This window comes from Mustela putorius, unplaced genomic scaffold (assembly GCF_011764305.1).
Source record: "Mustela putorius furo isolate JIRA1106 unplaced genomic scaffold, ASM1176430v1.1 tig00003862_pilon_pilon_pilon, whole genome shotgun sequence".
Taxonomy (NCBI): domain Eukaryota; kingdom Metazoa; phylum Chordata; class Mammalia; order Carnivora; family Mustelidae; genus Mustela; species Mustela putorius.
In genome coordinates this window covers 2,740,621-2,758,802 of record NW_025422014.1, presented here as the reverse complement: position 1 = coordinate 2,758,802, position 18,182 = coordinate 2,740,621, and the positions used below count along the sequence as shown (strand labels likewise).

The 18,182-nt window shown below is 46.8% G+C and overlaps 1 protein-coding gene across 1 annotated transcript; it reads left to right on the top strand.

Moving 5' to 3' along the window:
* The first annotated feature begins 6,996 nt into the window (after positions 1-6,996).
* Positions 6,997-16,234, top strand: FGF16 (fibroblast growth factor 16). Its single transcript, XM_004777113.3, has 3 exons — positions 6,997-7,696; positions 13,821-13,924; positions 15,245-16,234. The coding sequence occupies exons 1-3, from the start codon at positions 7,423-7,425 to the stop codon at positions 15,488-15,490; spliced, it is 624 nt and encodes a 207-aa protein (XP_004777170.1). The 5' UTR covers positions 6,997-7,422; the 3' UTR covers positions 15,491-16,234.
* The last annotated feature ends 1,948 nt before the right edge of the window (positions 16,235-18,182 follow it).

The following is an 18,182-nucleotide window of genomic DNA, read 5'->3' as shown; positions in this document are numbered from 1 at the left end:
TATGCTCCACAATAGTACCATAAGTGTCCTTCTTGGCCTCCCTCAGGACACTTAGCATAAACCTGAGCCTGTAGCTGAGGCTCAAGCAAAGACACACTGGAGAAGCTTGGTCTAGAAACAAAATCAAGGGTTTCCTTTATTTTTGCATAACTGGCTAGAAAACACAGTGCTCAGACACAGCCTTAAAATAAAAAAGGTATTCCTAGGTCATTGAACCACAGAGTGTCAGAGTTGAAAGGAATCTTTACTCCCAAACTTTTAAACTGGGGTATGCACAGTTTACTCTGCGGGTCCATGGCAGTGTGTCAGGGTGTCCACAGAGCCACAGGATAAACATGGAATGCTTCCTCAGAGTGTCAATTTTACTAGAGTATAAGAAATTTAGGGCGCCTGGGTGGTTCAGTCAGTTAAGCGGCTGCCTTTGGCTCAGGTCATGATCTCGGGGTCTTGGAATTGAGCCTGGCATCGGGGGGGGTCCCTGTCAGCAGGAAGCCTGCTTCTCCCTCTTTAAAAAAAAAGAAACTTAAAATACTTCTATATTAAAACAAATATGGCTATATCATAGAGGAAAATGCAAACTCTGCAAATATTTTTAGGATAAAATGTAAGACCTCGAAGATACTTCAGGCTTGCAGTTAGACTGCTTTGGGTTACCCCATTCACCCCTCTCCCTTACCCATGCTGGGGATTTCAGTTTTCCTCTCCTCTTTCATTAGGGGTTACTTCAGTTAAAAAAACAGAGGGTTGCTGGAGGGGAAGGGGTGGGGTTTGGGGGGATGGGGTGGCTGGGTGATGGATACTGGGGAGGGTATATGTTGTGGGGCACGCTGTCTGTTGTGTAAAGCTAATGAATCACAGATGTGTACCCGTGAAACAAATAATACTTTTTGTGATTAATAGATAGATAGATGATAGATAAAAGTTTGTGGAGGCTGATCTAGTACAGCCTCCTCTTTTTACAATTAGGAAAACTGAGGTCTGCAGATGAGCAATAATTTAGCCAAAGTCCCAGACAGTAGCTCAGCAAGAGCTGGGACCACAACAACCCCCATCAGAATGTACATTTCTTCCTAGTGACTTGCTCCAGGAACTACTGACCCATGAAATACACTTGCTACTCCTTGCTAACTCAGTTCTGCCCCTTGTACCCTGAGGCAATTTTTTTCTTTGCCATGGGTTATACAAGGTATCCTTAGAGAAGCCTGTGGCATCAGCAGTTCCGAGAACAGACCAGAACCTTTAGTCTCTTCCCCATAACTTCAAACACGTCAAAAAAATGCTGAAATTCCCAGAAATCAGAGTGTAACTGATGAGCTTTAAACCCCTCCCAGAAATGGAATCAAGTCCCCAGTTTTAGGGAGAGAGAAGCAAAGAAGCAAAGCAGAGAAGCAGTCCTCCTAATTGGAGGCCATAGCCAGGAAGCAAAGATCTGATCCTAAGACCCTGATTCTCCCTTCATTTATGTGAGAAAGAGATGCTGGAAGGTTACCTCAGCAAGCCTCCAAGGAAACTGGGACCTCAGAGAAGCCCCCAACCTGGCTTCTCTATCTCCTGAGGTAAATGTGTCATCAGGTTGTGGGACTAAAATAATCATCTCAGGCTTTAAAAAAAGAAGAAAAAAAAAAAGGAAGTGACTTTGGATTCAAATGACTTCAGCTTCCCAACCCTCATATGTATTCTTTGGGCAAATAAGCAGGAGCTCTGTAGATTCACATACTTTCATCCACCCATTCACACCTTCAACACACAACTCTTGCTATTACACAGACATAGGCAAAGTCCTCTGCACAGTGTCACAAATACAAATACAAGGATGCATTTGTGTTGGGAAAACCAATAAAACCATAGTCCCTGCCCACACTTCTCCCCCAACACCCAACTCCCAACCTACACATCCACTGTTGATACTCATATTCACACACATGCCAGGTTGAGAACTGACCCAGGCTGCCAGGGTTAGAGCCACATTCCATGGTGTCCCATTCCTCTCAAAGAACTAACAGATCATTTCACAAAGATGTCATCACATGGCCACTAATGGCGAGTTACAGCCAGAATACATGGTTCATTACTTACCCCCATCGCAGGTAGGCCCGTGGGAGAATAACAGCAAAGACAAAGAAGACTTGAGACTTGACTCAGAAGACTGACTAGACAGGTGAGATGAGGGCTTGTTCCAGCCAGAGAGTTCCTTTCCTCTTTCAGCCCTGGAGTTGGAGTGGGGAAATTGAAATGCAGTCTGACTTTTTGCAGACTTCTCAAACTCAGCTATAAACCACGTAGGGGGAAAAAAAAAAAAGAAGACTGCCCTTTGAACCTGGATTTTTCTTGTCCACAGGAAGATTGGGTAACATCATAACACTGTCTCCTGTGAACAAGTTCCTAACACTTTTCAAGTAGTGTAGTGACCAACAGGATGGACTCTGAAGCCCCAGCACCTATAATCTGTAACACCTTGAGCAATTTATTTAATTTGTCCAGCCCTCAGTTTTGCCATCCGTTAGAAATCAGAATAATAATAACATCTACCTGGCAGTGTGATGCTATTTAAATACAAGGCACTTAGAGAATGCCCAGTGCTTAGAATGCTGGATATATGGAATTTACAAAAAAGGAATTTCCTGTTTTTCTCGGGCTGCCACTCTCTCATTACCTGCCTGCCCACAGAAAGGTGACAGTTTGGTCACCTCATTTCGGAGACAGGTTCCTTAAGCCCAGCAAGAACAAGACTGGCCCAATATCACACAGAAAGAGCAATGGAATTGAAACTGATTGCTTCAGGGTGACTCAGCCAGTGTTCTCATCTCTCCCTTAGGAAAAGATGAGCATGGCTTGAGGAAACCTGGGGAGGAAATATGACTGGGGCCAGGCAGGATATAAGTAATACCAAGAACAATGACCAATTAATATGTGCCAGGCACAGTTTTAACTATATTCTGTGTATTGCTTCATTTAAACCTCACAGCAACCCTAGGAGGTCATGACTATCACCATCACCATCACCATCATCATCATCATCACCATCATCCAGAAAGAGGAAACTCAGGCTTCCACACTTAGAATGGCTTCAAGTTGGTATTTGAACCCAGGCAGTCTGACACCAAAGATGAAGTGTTCAACTGCTACACTATACTACCATCCACAAGGAAAGCAGAAAGAAAGTAAAGGTAGGAACAAAGGACAAAGGAGCAATATAAGTTCTTTTTGAAGTAAATAGATTGAGGCAGTGTAGTGTTAGGGTCAAGTCCTAACTTAAAATCAATGGTTTAAGTCCAACCTCTGCTACTAATTATTAATATCTTTGGGCCTCAGCTTCCTCCACTGTAAAATGGGAATAAAACTGTTTTTTAGCATTGTGATAAGGCATAGGAAGAGAATGCATGGAAAGCCCCTGGGGCAATGCTTAACCCAAGGTTAAAAGCTCAGTAAATAGGAGCAATTGATGTCACTAACTACATTCCCTGCCGGATTTGCCTAGCAATACAGCTCCCCATGCCCCTTCTCAGGGAAAATAAGTTCCAAAGGAGAAAAACATTTATAAGCTGTAGGGAAAATTGAGAACTAGGCTGAGCAACAATTCCAGATATCCTTCCCACCTCCTGGGTACATAGGGGGGCAGTGGGCCATGGAGGTGGGAAGTGAGTACTAGCATTATTAGCATCACTATCTCCTTCCTCAAGGAACAGATTCCAGCAGGCTGCCCCTCCCCCTCCAGTTTCTGGTCACTTACAGCCTGAGTCAGAACTCTCTTGTTTCTTAAGTTTTTTTTTTCCTATGTCCTTTTCACATAAGTTGCTTTATTTTTTATATCACTCCTATTAGATATCGGGAAAGGAGGATGGAATCTCACATGTGTTGAGTGTCTTCTATGTACCAGATGGAATGCTGGACACTGTCCATCAGTGATTTCATTACATCCTCACAACACCACTGTGAAGTAATCCTTACTTTAAAAGGGTTGTCCTGAATCCAGGGTGGGTTGCTTCTTTTCTCATGTATATTGTCCTCTCATCCTATATATCCAGCACAATCCTGGCCAGAAGTTGTGTCCTGCTGAGGGTTTCTTATAAACCAGAATGTTCTGGAATCTCACTGTCCTCAACACACTGATCTCTGCATAATCCCAAGGCCCACAAATTAAGAGTAATTTGCCCCCAGTGGATCTGAGATGAAATTATGACTCTGCTTACTAACTGTATGATTCTGTGCTAGTCACCTAACCTCACCTCTAAAATAGGGATATGGCACTTCCTACTCTACTATGTCATGAAAATTAAATAACTTTCATAAACTGCTGTCAATTGGGCCACTTCATGGAAACATTGTTCAAAGTAGAATGATCAGAGGATGACTGGGTGACTCAGATAAGTGTCCATTCTTGGTTTCAGCTCAGGTCATGATGTCTGGATTGTGAGATCGAGCCCACCTCAGCTCTGCTTTCAGCACCAAGTCTGCTTGGGATTCTTTCTCCCTCTCCCTCTGCCCCTTCCCCCACTTTTTCTCTCTCTCTCTCAAATAATTAAGTAAATAAAACCTTTGAAATGGAATAATCAGTTAGCTTAATCTCAGAAAAGCCCCCCAGAAGAGCAATAGAATGCTTATATCCCTGACATTCGATCAGGTAGGACACCAGATCTGCAACTGTGGTTGGTGGCTTTGGGAATGTTGGGGGACAAAGACTGCAGAAATCCCCTGGAGTAATTGTTGAGGTAATGGCCTTTCACTGTTATCAATGTGTCATTTATATCATCAGAGACATCTAAATCCTTTACAATCACATACTTCTCAAAGAAGTTTCATCTACATTGTTTCATGTGACATTTACTAAAACTCCCAAGAATTGGCCTTTATCATTTAAATTGTCCCATGTTTTGTTACCCTTTTCCCCTTCCTGGAAATGGCCCATCAAATTTACAAAATCCATCCCATCTTCCCTTCAAGGTCTGTCCATTACAAAGGGCACACTTTGGCCCAGAATCCAGCCCTAAAGCCCCAGATCAGTATTCTTTCTGCTTTCTGAACTCCCACAGCTCCATGCACCTTATACTACTTGGTATTCTAGTCCTTTGAAGATTTTATTTATTCAAAAGAGAGAGAGAGAAGAGAGAGCTTGAGCAGGGGGAGGGCCAAAGAAAGAGGGAGAGGGACAAGCAAAATCCCCGCTGAGTAGGGGGGGGCTCCATACCAGGACCCCAAGATCCTGACATGCGCTGAAGGCAGCCGCTTAACTGACTGAGCCACCCAGGCCCTGTAGTATTTTATATACTTGTCTTAACCTCCACCCCTCTACCCTACCTTTTTACTAAATCTGCAAACTATTCCAAGGGAAGAGTGAAGAAAGAAGGAATGATTTCCTCATTTTATGTCAGTCCCACTTTAAGAAGCTTTTTATGATGAAAAAGTACACCTGTGTAAGTTTTATATAAAGCAGAGGGAATTTATAATGAACACCTGTGTACAGGTCACCCAGCTTCAACAATTAGTAACCTATGAACTGTATTATTGCATCTGTACCTCCACTCCTTCTGCCTTCTAGCACCAGATTAAAGTAGATCCCAGACAACCTGTCATTTCATCCATAAACACTCCAACAGGAACCCCACCTTTTGCATTTCTGTGTTCCCTACAAAAGGAAGAGCATTTTCATCTGAATGCCCTACTACCGGGAGCACATCAGAAGATGATTTCGGAGGACCTACTGTGTGCCAGATATTGTGCTTGGCTCAGGAGGTTCTGTCTTGAGCTAAGGAGGTACAACAAGTGGATGTACCAAGCCACGATGTTCCAAACCAAGAATTGCTACAGTTCCAGAGAGGGAGGATGCGGTGCACGTGGGTACCCAGGAGTAGGAATAAAATTGCACTGACTGAATTGAGCTAAATCGGTTTTCTCTCAGGGAGACCCGGAGTTTGAAGAGGCCGTGAGACACGGGTTCTCCAGCAGGAGGCGCTGCAAAGGCGGGAGTGCGGTGGAGGTGCTCGCTCTGATGGGCTTCTGCAGGAGACCATAAGACAGCAACCGCGGGTGCAGACTGCAAGCAAAAACTCAGTTTAATAGGCAAGCAGGTCTCTGAGCGCCAGGGCCTGAGAGGGGCCCCAGGGTTCAGGTGTGGGGCAGAGGCGTGGAGGGAGCTGGGCAGGCTGAGCACCTGCTCCCCAGGTCATCTCAACGCTACCGGTTGCCCTTGATTGCCGCCAGTTCCTGCTCCAGAGTATCTCGGAGCAGGACACAGGACACAGCAAGGAAACACCTGTTTCCAACAAGAAAAAAAGTGGGAGGAAGCCCCCACCGGGCTTCCAACGGCCTCTTATCGGATTTGCTCTCAAGAGCCTTGTGAAAGCGCGCCCAGAACGCCAGTGGAGATCATTTTTCAAAAAGAGCACTTTCTATTTCTTTCCCCCCATACTTTTCTTAAGCTGCAAACGTCCCTTAAAGAAAAAAAAAATGTCTTCTTTCCTCCGTGGGGTTTCCCGCTCCTCCCAGACTCCTTAAAGACCCCGCCTCGGTGCGGGCAGGGACCGCTACCACCCCCATTCCCAAATTTTGCGACTTGATTCGCTTCCGGAGTTTTCACTTCCTCAGCCCCCACCCGACCTACAGGTGGGGAGTGGAACTGGGGATGGGCAACAGAACAAAGAAACCAAGTAGCCCCAGTCCCGGGCCAGGCGCCCTTTCTGCAGTTTTCCACCAGCTGGGGAACAAGAAGGGCTCAGCAACGCATGAACCCCCAACTCTGGTCTCAAGCTACCTTCCAAAAGCAAGGAGCCTGAAGACGCGTGGGAGGTGGGAGCTGCCCCCTCGCAGCCAACAGACCTCCACTCAGCAGGCCTGAGCGGCCGTGGGCGCCGACAGTCTCCACGCGCTGGGCTCCGTTATTTCATCAGCAGTTTCAGAAAAACCTGCCAAAAGCAGTTATGCCTCACTGCAATGTGTAGCTTTTTCCTGCCATTTTTTTTTTCATAATAAAAGAGGGAGTGAAGCTCGCTAGCTCTCTCCTCCCTCACCCCCTCCCTTCCAAAAAGAGCCAAATGGATTCAAGGGGGGAAGAAAACCCCACACACCAATCTCTGAGGGGATGCCAGTGAGGTGTGGCTTGTATTTAAATATCCAATATGTCAATGTAAGGGGAGTGGGTATGTATATAAAGTGCCGTTTGCATCTGATAGCTCGACGAAGCCAGCTATGAGAGGCCTAGGGAGATGGATGCGTAGGGGAAGCGCCACTTTGACTGCGAGCAAGGTCAGGAGCTCGCGGCCCCGCCGCTGAGAAGTTCCTTGGACGCGAACAGACGTCGACTGCGGCTAGGCAAAGCGCGGAGGGAGCGAGCGAGGGAGCGAGCGAGAGCAGCGGAGTCGCCCGCGCTCGCTGAGGGCAGAGGTAGTTCGCGCCCCGCGGCCTCGGCTCGGCCCCGCGCACCCTGCCATGGCGGAGGTGGGGGGGGTCTTCGCCTCCTTGGACTGGGATCTACACGGCTTCTCCTCCTCTCTGGGGAACGTGCCCTTAGCTGACTCCCCGGGCTTCCTGAACGAGCGCCTCGGCCAGATCGAGGGGAAGCTGCAGCGCGGCTCGCCCACAGACTTCGCCCACCTGAAGGGGATCCTGCGGCGCCGCCAGCTGTACTGCCGCACCGGCTTCCACCTGGAGATCTTCCCCAACGGCACAGTGCACGGCACCCGCCACGACCACAGCCGTTTCGGTGAGGACGCGGCCGGGAGGGACAGGAAGCCCGCGGACGGCTCTTTGGGGAGCCAATGGCTGGGGCTCCGGCTCGGGGCCCGCGCGGGCCGCCCCAGCCGCCCCAGCCCTGTGCCGTCCGGGTCCGTCGAAGCGGGAGACAGCCAGGGACGCGGGCCAGGAGGGCTCAGACGGCGCAAACTTGAGCCGCGCGGCGTCGGGGCGCCTGGCACCTTCAGACGCTCTCGGGAGGAGGCGGGGGCGCCTTGAGGTGCGGCCTCTCTTCGCCCTCCCCCGTAACCAGGGGATCATTCTGACCCGGGACGCTGCGCTTAGCGTGAAAGCAGGTGGAGCTGGAGAAGGGGTAGGAGCACCGGCCTCCCGCCCCGGGGAGGCCAGGGACGGTGGCTGGGAGCGGGGCCTCGCGGGCAGTGGGCTTGGCCGATTGTCTGCAGCGGAAGCCTTCCTGGGCTACGGAAGGGGTGGGCGGGCGGTCCGTGCAGGGATCGCTTTTGGCGGACGGGAGACTCGGCAGCCGGCAGCTGTGGCACCTGCCTGCCTCTGGCTTTCTCTGCCCAGGGTGGAGGCCGATCCCAGGCCGCAAGGCATGAGCTGGGTATTGGAGAAACTGGGGACGCCTCCCGCTGTCCACTCTGGAAGGGCACGACCCTAGGATAGCTTTTGCCTGGAAATACCTCTGGACTCCTTGCCTCACGGGGAGGAGATGGCCTGGGCCCGCTCCCAGCCCCAGAAACAGGTGTCTTCTGGGCCCAGGACCGGAAAGGCACAGCCTCCTGACAGGATTTTCTCGGCTGGACACCCGGCAGATTGTTGAGAAGGCATAGGGGCCTGTCTCACATTCAAAACATACTTGGTATAAACCTTGATGTGGGATGGAGATCATTAGGTTTCTAAACAAATGTGTTCATTCCTCAGTAATTTGGCCATTTTAATTTTCAATTTCCTATTCTCTACTAAACTGTAATTCAGGTGGTGTGACAGCTACCTTTACTTGGGAGATCCATCCCCCAATGCCCTCTACTTCTTCCCAAGAATCCTATGGCCAAAGGACACCTTCTATCCCTAAGCCAGTAGGGGGTTTTGCCAAACTTCAGGCATGATACCTGTTCCGTTCTTTAGCCTACCCTTTTCCCCATTCTCCCCCCCCAAATCTCCCCCAACCGCCTTTTCCCTGCCTTGCTACAGTGCATCTGGAGTGCATTGTAAAAGGTGGGGCGGGGGCGGGGGGGGGGCGGTTTTCAGAGGCCAGTTCTTGGGCAAGGCCAAGCCTAGCAACCAACTTAAGGTCAGGGCTGGTCTTCCTTGCTGGGAGCAAGCAGGAACCCTAATGAGGTTTATGTCATCTTGGAAAAAGATGCTCACAGAGCTGGAGGACAGTGGGTTGTGTGTGAGGTGGGAGTAATGGAAGGGTGCAGGTGTCTGTATTAACTTTCAACAGGTCCTCCGAAGGGTGATGGGTGTGGTCAGGGAAGAGGGAGTATGAACTTGGCTCCTTTCCTTTCCATCACTCGTAACTTTGCAGTTCCCTTTTGTTCCTCAAAGGAATGGGACTCCCACCCTGGTCTCAGAACCTCCCAAAGCCTCCCAGAAATGGCCTAAAGATATTGGAGTAACTCATTCCTGATATGTAAAAAGAAAAATCATGAAGTGATGGAGAAATGGCGGGGTGGGGAGCACAGCAGAGATGCAGAAACTATGAGCTTGGCTTCCAGCATCTAGTGTTTGTCTGACTCTCTGCCTAAGCTGAGCCCAATAACCTACAAGGTCAACATAAGTTAGTAATAGGCTTTTGGGATAAGTGGTCTTTAATTACCTCTCTAAGGACACATCTTGATTTCTTTTCATCTCTCAGCCCTGCTAAGAGTAAGTTTAAGGAGAAAGTGAAGGAAATAAAACTGGCAGGAGGAAGGGATGTTTTCATTGCCACTTAACCGACTGCTTCATTTTTGGTTTTGCCTTTTAAAATAACACTGCCCGAAACCACCTCTGCACCACCTTTTCCCTTTCCTCCTTCCCTGGCTTCCTGGCAGTTCCATGTATTTCCTGTAAAGGAAATGATAACTAGTCAAAGCTGTCTCTTTGTAACCTCCCCAGCCGACTTTCAAACACACATTTAGTCTTTCTCCCTTTAGCTTTTGGCAGAGAGAGAGGTGGCGTTTGAGTTTGCTTACTCTTCTCCCTCACATTTGAGTTAATCAACCAGGGTATTCAATAAATTGAAACTTTAACATTCCATAAGTGCTTTAGCAGTCCACATTCCAGCAGGGTAAAGTAGGCCAGACTTAAGATATAAAATATTATAGATTTCTGCTTGGGGGGAGGAGGTAGTCTCTAAAGGCCATGTAAAGTAAATAGCTATTTGTTGTAATTGGAGAGCAGGGCCCCTAAGGATTACCCTGGAATCCATGTGTTCAGAATGAGTCGAGTCGAGTCGGGCTGAGCCCAAGAGCAGCCACGACTCCGAATAATAACCTGTTGGCATAGCCTCAGCTCTCCCTCCCCCCCACTCCCTCTGCAATCAGTAGTCAGGAGTATTTCTGTCTCTGCTTGGATGGTGGCATTTACACGAAGTTTGCAGGGGTACTGACATTCCTGAGGGGGCACCTGTGGACTGGCAGAACAGAGCTAGTGGGCCAGACTGGTGGAGAGGCCTCCCACCAGGTGTGATGGAGCAGGCTAAGGAAGCTGCTGTAGGTTTTGAGCAGTCTGGTTCTTATTTGTCGAGATGCCAAAGCAGCACTGTCTTAGCCCCAGAAGTCTGAAAGGATAACTGAGGGAGCCCAGGCAGGTCCTGGAACCAGATTCGAGGACGCATTAGCCAGCCATCTAGCGAAGTTCTGGAGCAGTGGAGCTCAGGACAGAACTGTTTTGACTGAGGCCGGGGGAAAAAAAGATGTAAGAAGAGTCTGGAGATTGTCAAGCGAGGCCGGAGCCTGAGGTGGGCAGGTCAGGATGAGGCACAGTGGAGGGAGTGAGAGTACCAAGGACAAACTGGCACTTTGCTGTTAATAGTCCTCTCCAACTGTAACAGGGAAAATGTGAAAATGGCTCGTTTTCTCTCTCCCTTCATGCTGGCTGGGATTCAGGAGGTTTAGGAATATCTGTTCCATCGTCATGTGCAACTGGGTTCCCACAGTTTGAATCCAGCTAATAGGAAAGTTGGCAGAGGAAAATGATGCCCTAGACAGCCAGGCAGGGATGATTCCAGCTGTTGGAGACCCCTGTTATTGGACACAACCCAAGTGACTTCCTGTATGATCTGTCCTTTGGCATCAGGGTGAACAGAGAGTTGGAGAAGAACTGTGGTGACTCAAATGGCCACACCTCTTGTGTTTCATGATTTGTTCTCACACCAGGTCTTGGACGGTGAGATCACAAGCTGCCCTCTGCTACTTAATGAGCTCAGGATGGTCAGAGACATGAGATACTTGGGGAATGAGGGAACTAAGACTTGAAGCTCAGAAACGATTTGTCTAAGCAAAGGAAATACCCCAAGGCTCAAGCAGCTTGGTGTCTCTCAAAGTTTAGCACACAGAGCTGAAACAAGGACCCAGTTTCTTATTTCCCTGCCATACTGGCCACTCACCTTTGAACACACTCCTGTTTTTCCAGAGACATCTTTAATCATAGTAGAACGAAAAATAGCACTCTCAGTGTGGTCTAAGGTGGAAAGGAGTGGGGCAGTCTCCTCCTTTTGGCCAGTTACTAGACCTCTATCCATGCAGCCTTTGATCACATTAGCTTTTTTGTTTCTTTGTCTCACATTAGCTTTTCAATAAATTTTAATTTTTACTTGACTAGTTCTACATCAGCGTTTTAATATCCTGCATCACCCATACTGAGCTTACCTTGTTCAGTCAAATCTCCCGATCATTGTTAGAGATGTTTTGCTAAGCCACGTCTCCCCATTCCAAAGGTGGGCTGACTTGTAGTTAATGAAAATGCATGGAAACACAAAAGAATAGTATGTGTTTTCAAGTAAATATACATGGTTGCTTGAAGTGGGGAGAAGGATGGGAGCAGAGTACAGAAATAAAAAGAAATAGATGAATATAAAGCCCTTGCACAGGCCAATTATGATAATAGGCCCTAAGATACAGAGTATGATTAACTCAGCTGTCTGCACTTGAGGCTCACCATCCATTCCCCAACAAAACCCAAGCAGAAAACATCTTGAGTAATCGGGACCAAAGCACAGGACTTTACATTTATTCTAATTAAGGCTTATTTTGTTGGAGTCAGCTCATTTTCCCATCCTCCTGAAATCTCTTTGGATTTTGATTGTGTCACCTTCTCAGCTGTACAGTTCCTGGAACAAGGGTAAGCGGCTCTCCTATGTCCTCTTACAAGTCATTTATTAAAATGTTAAACAAGGCAGAACCAAAATCAGACATTTGCACAATGCAACTAATGGTTTTGATCCATTAAATCACTTCCTGCTTCACCCTTACTTGACACGAACTATTTGCCTTCTGCCACCGTCTTGTGTCAGTTCCTTTTCCCAAAAGTCCTTTCCTGTATTATAGGAGTTAAGAACAGGCCGACTGAGAATAAAACCTAAGGGAGTTTTATGTCAGAGGCCATACAATGGCCGCGGACCTTTGCATCCTTCAAAGACATCCAAGTGAGCTGTGGAACCCCCCTAAAGCTGCCACATCCGCACATTCATCCACCAGCCCAAATCACTTCTCAGGAGACTAACCACTGGAGGTTTGAATCCAATTTCAGAATCAACCACTTATTTTTTAAGTAGTCTTTAAGGATCCATTCTACTCCCTATGTAGATCACAGAAAATATTATTACCCTTAAGAATTGCATTTGGAGGGGCGCCTGGGTGGCTCAGTGGGTTAAGCCGCTGCCTTCGGCTCAGGTCATGATCTCGGAGTCCTGGGATCGAGTCCCACATCGGGCTCTCTGCTCAGCAGGGAGCCTGCTTCCTCCTCTCTGCCTGCCTCTCTGCCTGCTTGTGATCTCTCTCTGTCAAATAAATAAATAAAATCTTTAAAAAAAAAAAGAATTGCATTTGGAGGGTAAGAAAAGCAACCAGATATGAGCTCATTTCATATCTTCAGATGCCTCTGTGAGTCAGTCATATCAAGTTTTGGTCTGTATGGAAAACATGGTTAAAAACCAGAATATCAAAGGGGAATCTTCTTGACCATTCTGTCTATAACTGTAGAGTAACAGATGTACTATCTTGGGACAAAACTGTAGTCCTCAGCACCACCAGGATTTAAGTTCTGGGTCCTTTTTCCCTCTTGGAAGTTGATTTCTTTCTTTCTCCAGCTGCTGCTGGGTACATGAAAACATTTTCAACTCCCCACCTCTAACCTTGTCAGCTAGAGGGATGTTTCTGAATGTCTTCCCAACTTTCCCCTTAAAGTTGCAACATCTAACATCAGTGTCAAGTCCAGTACTACCTGCCAACTGTGTGCCATGGATAAACTCAAAATTCTAAAGAGACAAGAGGAAACTGACAGGCTTGTCAGCCTGAGACTGCCCTGGCTGAGAGCGTATTTTAGGAGAAAGCTCTTGCCAGGCCCTGTTTTTTTGCCTTCTGCCTTAAGAGGGAGACACAGACTTAGTGAGTGGACTGTATGGCCTTTGTTAGAGTCAGCCATGGGTAGTTGACAGTCTCATGTGGCTTTAAAGACCTGGGAGCTAAGAGGGTGCAAAACAAATGCAGCCTAGAGGACAACAAGGAACGCTGTGTGCTCTGTAGGAGAGGGAAGTGACTTTGCAAAGATACAGAAATCTAGCTACATTCTTCCATTTTGAAAGCTCCCCTCCCATTACTCGAAATGATGGTATTAAATAGTACCTTGTAATTATGGAACTTTCATAGCCAAAGCCTGCCCCTGGTCTCTTCCTCGTAATGTCTCTGAGTGTTGAGTAAGAGATTGTTTCACCCATCTCACACAGGGAAAAGCTGAGGCCCAGAAAGACTGGGTATATTTTCTGAGGTTCCATCCTTGCTTCAAAAGATGGTTTCATAAGGTAACTCACCGAAGGCATACAGGGCTGCCTCCAGTTGGGGATCAATGACTGGTAGCTCACGTCACCTGCACAACTCCCTCTGAGCTCAACATCGCTAATAGAAATGGCATTCAATTTTTTGCTCTAGGAATCCTGGAGTTTATCAGCCTGGCTGTAGGCTTGATCAGCATCCGGGGAGTGGACTCTGGCCTGTACTTAGGAATGAATGAGCGAGGAGAACTCTATGGGTCGGTAAGTTGAAGGTTTTCTTTTCATCAGAGGCTATCACCACCAGTGTTTGGACTATGTAAGGCAAAAACATAAAACACTGACCTAGCACATGAAATACTTCTATCAACTGTGAGGGATCAGTGCCTTACAGGAGCTTGCTGTGTAGCACTCAAACTCCTTCTGTTCCCAACAAAACATAAGCTTCTCTGTGGCAACTTTGCTTTCACCTCTTCCATTAGACAGCCAGCCAGCCTGGCGATAACCATAAACTGTGCTGGTTTGTCAACCAGATGGTGAGGGCTTGGGGCATTTACACTCCTGAGGGGCACCTCGGAATTTTAACGAGTACTTGGAGGAGTGGCAGACAAGCTGGCACAAAAATTGGCAGTGGAAGCACTGGCCCTCAGATTGAGATTCTGAGATTGAAACCATAGTCCCTGACTTCCAGACTGCTTCAGCTGAATCCCAGAGGCTAAATGAAACACACAAATGAAGAGTGAGGGTTCTAGGATCTGGTGACAGCCCTAAGTCCCCAGCTAGGATGGTGTTGGCTGTAGTACATGTTCTCTATTCTGGAAACTAGCCTAGAGCTGGGGAATGTTGAGTGGCTTCACTGATCTTAACCCTTTCAGGGGATCCTAACTCCCGGGTTTTTTTGAGTCCCTGAGCATGCTTTCTGGCTGCCTGCACCCCAGGAAATCAGAGCATGTTTTTCCCTGACACCTAAGAGATAGGCCTGACCCCAGCACTCAGTATTGGCCACCCCAGCAAGTAGTATGCCAGCTGGATCAAGTGTGAGAAGGGACAAAGACAAGAGACCTGCCTTAGGAGCTGCTAGCTTGCGGCAGCTAGATTGGAGGAACTTTTCAAAGAGATCTTTCCAACAGACAGGCCTGAGACCCCTCATTAGGAGAGATCATAACTCACCTCCTATGGAGCTTTAGATGGATCCCAGGCCTTTGCCTGTTAGTTCGCGTGGTTGACTATAATCTCAGTGGATTTGACATTGTTTGCCCAAAGTAGGGAGAAAATTCGGGTGCCAAAGGAGCATTAGTAGGCCATCGCAGAAATTCCCAGGCTCAGAGAGCCCAGCGAGGCCATCTCCTTCAGTCTCCTGCCTTCAGGAGAGATCTCACCTGAAACATTCCTGTGCGGTTCCCATAAGAGGATGAAGGCCATACAGACAGGACTGTTTTGTGCTATTTGGAAAGAAGATGCCTTGAGAATACGGGGAGATGGGATGGAAATTTTCAAATATCAATGTCCTATTGCTATTTCAGCAAGCTGGGATGGGAGAAATCATCATCTAATAGGCTCTGCTTTATTTTCTCACCCTCACAGAAGAAGCTGACACGTGAATGTGTGTTCCGGGAACAATTTGAAGAAAACTGGTACAACACCTATGCTTCCACCTTGTACAAACACTTGGACTCGGAGAGACAGTATTATGTGGCCTTGAATAAAGATGGCTCACCCCGGGAGGGATACAGGACTAAACGACACCAGAAATTCACTCACTTTTTGCCCAGGCCAGTAGATCCTTCTAAGTTGCCCTCCATGTCCAGAGACCTCTTCCGCTATAGGTAATGGAACCCTAGTGTGACCTTTGTGACCCCTGTACTCTAGGGCCACAGTTGTCTCCACAAGCACCATACTCATAGCTTCTCAATCCTCTTTCCTACCAGTTTAGATAACAGAGGAGCACTTCCTGTTCAACTAGATCCAGCTGTTCTCTTGTTCAAAGTGTATATCAAGGATGGGTCATTTGGGGGAGGGAAATGGGTGGAGGGGGTGGGCTAGAGGGAATCTTGTATATACTATTTCCTTTACTCGTGTTCTTCCCCCTGAGGTGGCACAAGAAAGAATGGGGGCCCTTGCCAAGGGCCAGGGTTATCTTGCCCTACAATCTACCCAAATACTTTGACAATGGGTAAATGAAAGACTGAGGAATCTGCCATGGATGCTATATACAGAGCCTTGGGAAAGTCTCATTAAAAGCCTTGGGGCTGTGACCTGATGCAGGCCATCCCTGCATTGGCTCTGGAGATTTCTCACCTGTCCTGACATGCAGTTTTCTTGCTGTTAGAAGTGGGAGATGGGGTAGGCTGGGAGAAAATGGTATTAAAATGTAAGCATGGATACTGTGCATATGGACAAACTATTTATGAAATGTATATGCTATTTATTTTATATATTTATTTATTTCAAAATAATTTTATTTTTAATGAGAGATGCTATGACTGGATTTTCATCAGAAAGAACAAGGTCCTACTGAAATAGGATAAATGAGTTATTAAAGGCTTTTATTGGCAATAAAATTTTATATTGTAACCATGGTCTAATTCCACTGAGTTGTACATTTAGTAGGATCAGAAGGTTGGTTAGCTTCTCTCTCCAACTTATTAGAATCTCCTGATGTGAGCATCACACTACTTCACCTAGATGACCCATCACCAACCACACTAGCATTATTTAGGGGCCTTATCTGAAGTCTTTTCTGGTTCTGTGACTTTTTTTGTTTGTTTGCTGCTTTTTTTATTATGTTCAGTTAACCACCATACAGTACATCATTGGCTTTTGATATAGTGTTCAGTGATTCATTAGTTGTGTATAACACTCAGTACTCATCACAACACATGCCTTCCTTAATACCCACCACCTGGCTACCCCGTTCCCCCACCCCTTCCTTTCTGTAACCCTCAGTTTGTTTCCCAGAGTCCACAGTCTCTCATGGTTTGTCTCTCTTTCTGACATCTCCCCCTTCAGTTTTCCCTCTCTTCCCCTATGGTCCTCCACGCTATTCCTTATGTTCCACATATGAATGAAACTATATGATAATTGTCTTTCTCTGCTTGACTTACTTCACTCAGCATGATCCCCTCCAGTTCCATCCAAGTCTAAGAAAATGATGGGTATTCATCCTTTCTGACAGCTGAGTAATATTCCATTGTATATATGAACCCCATCTTTATCCATTCATCTGTTTGAAGGGCATCTCGGCTCCTTCCACAGTTTGGCAATTGTGAACATTGTTGCTATGACTTTAAACTTAGTGATGAGTCAAAGCTTCAGGAAGGCCTGGACCAATGGCTCTCACAGAAGCTCCTACTTGTGCTTATGACAAGGCAAATAAGAGCCCTTCTTTGGGATTTGGTTAGGGATCAAAGCCTGAAGGTCTTATGAAGATATGAAGATGGAGGGATACAAAATAAACAATCAGGAGGGACACCTACTTTTTTGAACCAGTCAACTTCCCTTCTGGAAGCATTCTCCCACTCCCTCTCCAACCCCTTATCTCCACCCCCCTCCCAGTGCTTCTCCTAGAGAGTTTTGGGAAGCTGTTAACACACTTCCCTAAAGTACCCTAGACCTGCCAAATCAGAAACTCTGGGCAGGGGTTGAGGCCCAGAAATCTGCATGTTCACAGGCCTCCCAGGAGATTCATTTGCAGGATAAATTTTGAAACTTAGTGTCCTAAAGGAATGGTTTTCAAAAAGAATTCTTTTGCAGATGAATAGCTGATAAATAAAGTTTTGGGATAACTTTTGCCCATAAAACAAAAATAGAGTTGCTTTAGTTCAAATGGAGTTGGCATTCCTGGAACTCCCTCTTCTCTCCAGAGGAGCCCCTGAGATATCTTGGTTAAAGATCCCTAGCCTCTTTACTGATAGTTACTCAGATAGGAACATGAGGTTATTTGAACTTTCAAAGCATATGCTGTCAGGAAAAAACAGCCAAGGGAGGAAAAGTCCCATTGAGTACTTGGACACCAGAAAGGACTGGCAGGAAAGGGTTTTAGGTTTAGGCTAGCTCCTTCTGACACTCCTCAGTCACATCATGCAGGCATCCACTGTTTTTCCAGCTGATTGTGGGGACAAAACAAATAGCTTAGGTAGCAGCTCACTTAAAAATCATAAAGTCTAAAGGCTCATACAAATCTAAGTACTTAAGAGAAACCACACAGAAGAGCATATATACATGAGATAGCATGTAAGGTTATATGATAAAAAAGTGCTAAGTTGCGTGATTATGTATGATCATAGATTAGAATGCTTACCAATGGATCCACCAAGATGAAGATCTCACAGGGCTAGGGTGAGTAGGGAAAGTTTCCTGAAAGGGGTCATGCCAGCTATGAAGAACCAACACAATTTGGAGAGGCAAAGAGGCTGATGGCATGTCCCTGTTAAGCTGCAGGGATGAGACATGACCTCTAGAGGTCTCTAGAATAAGGGTAAACATCAGCAGTGTGATGTTTTTATCACATTTTTAATGAACA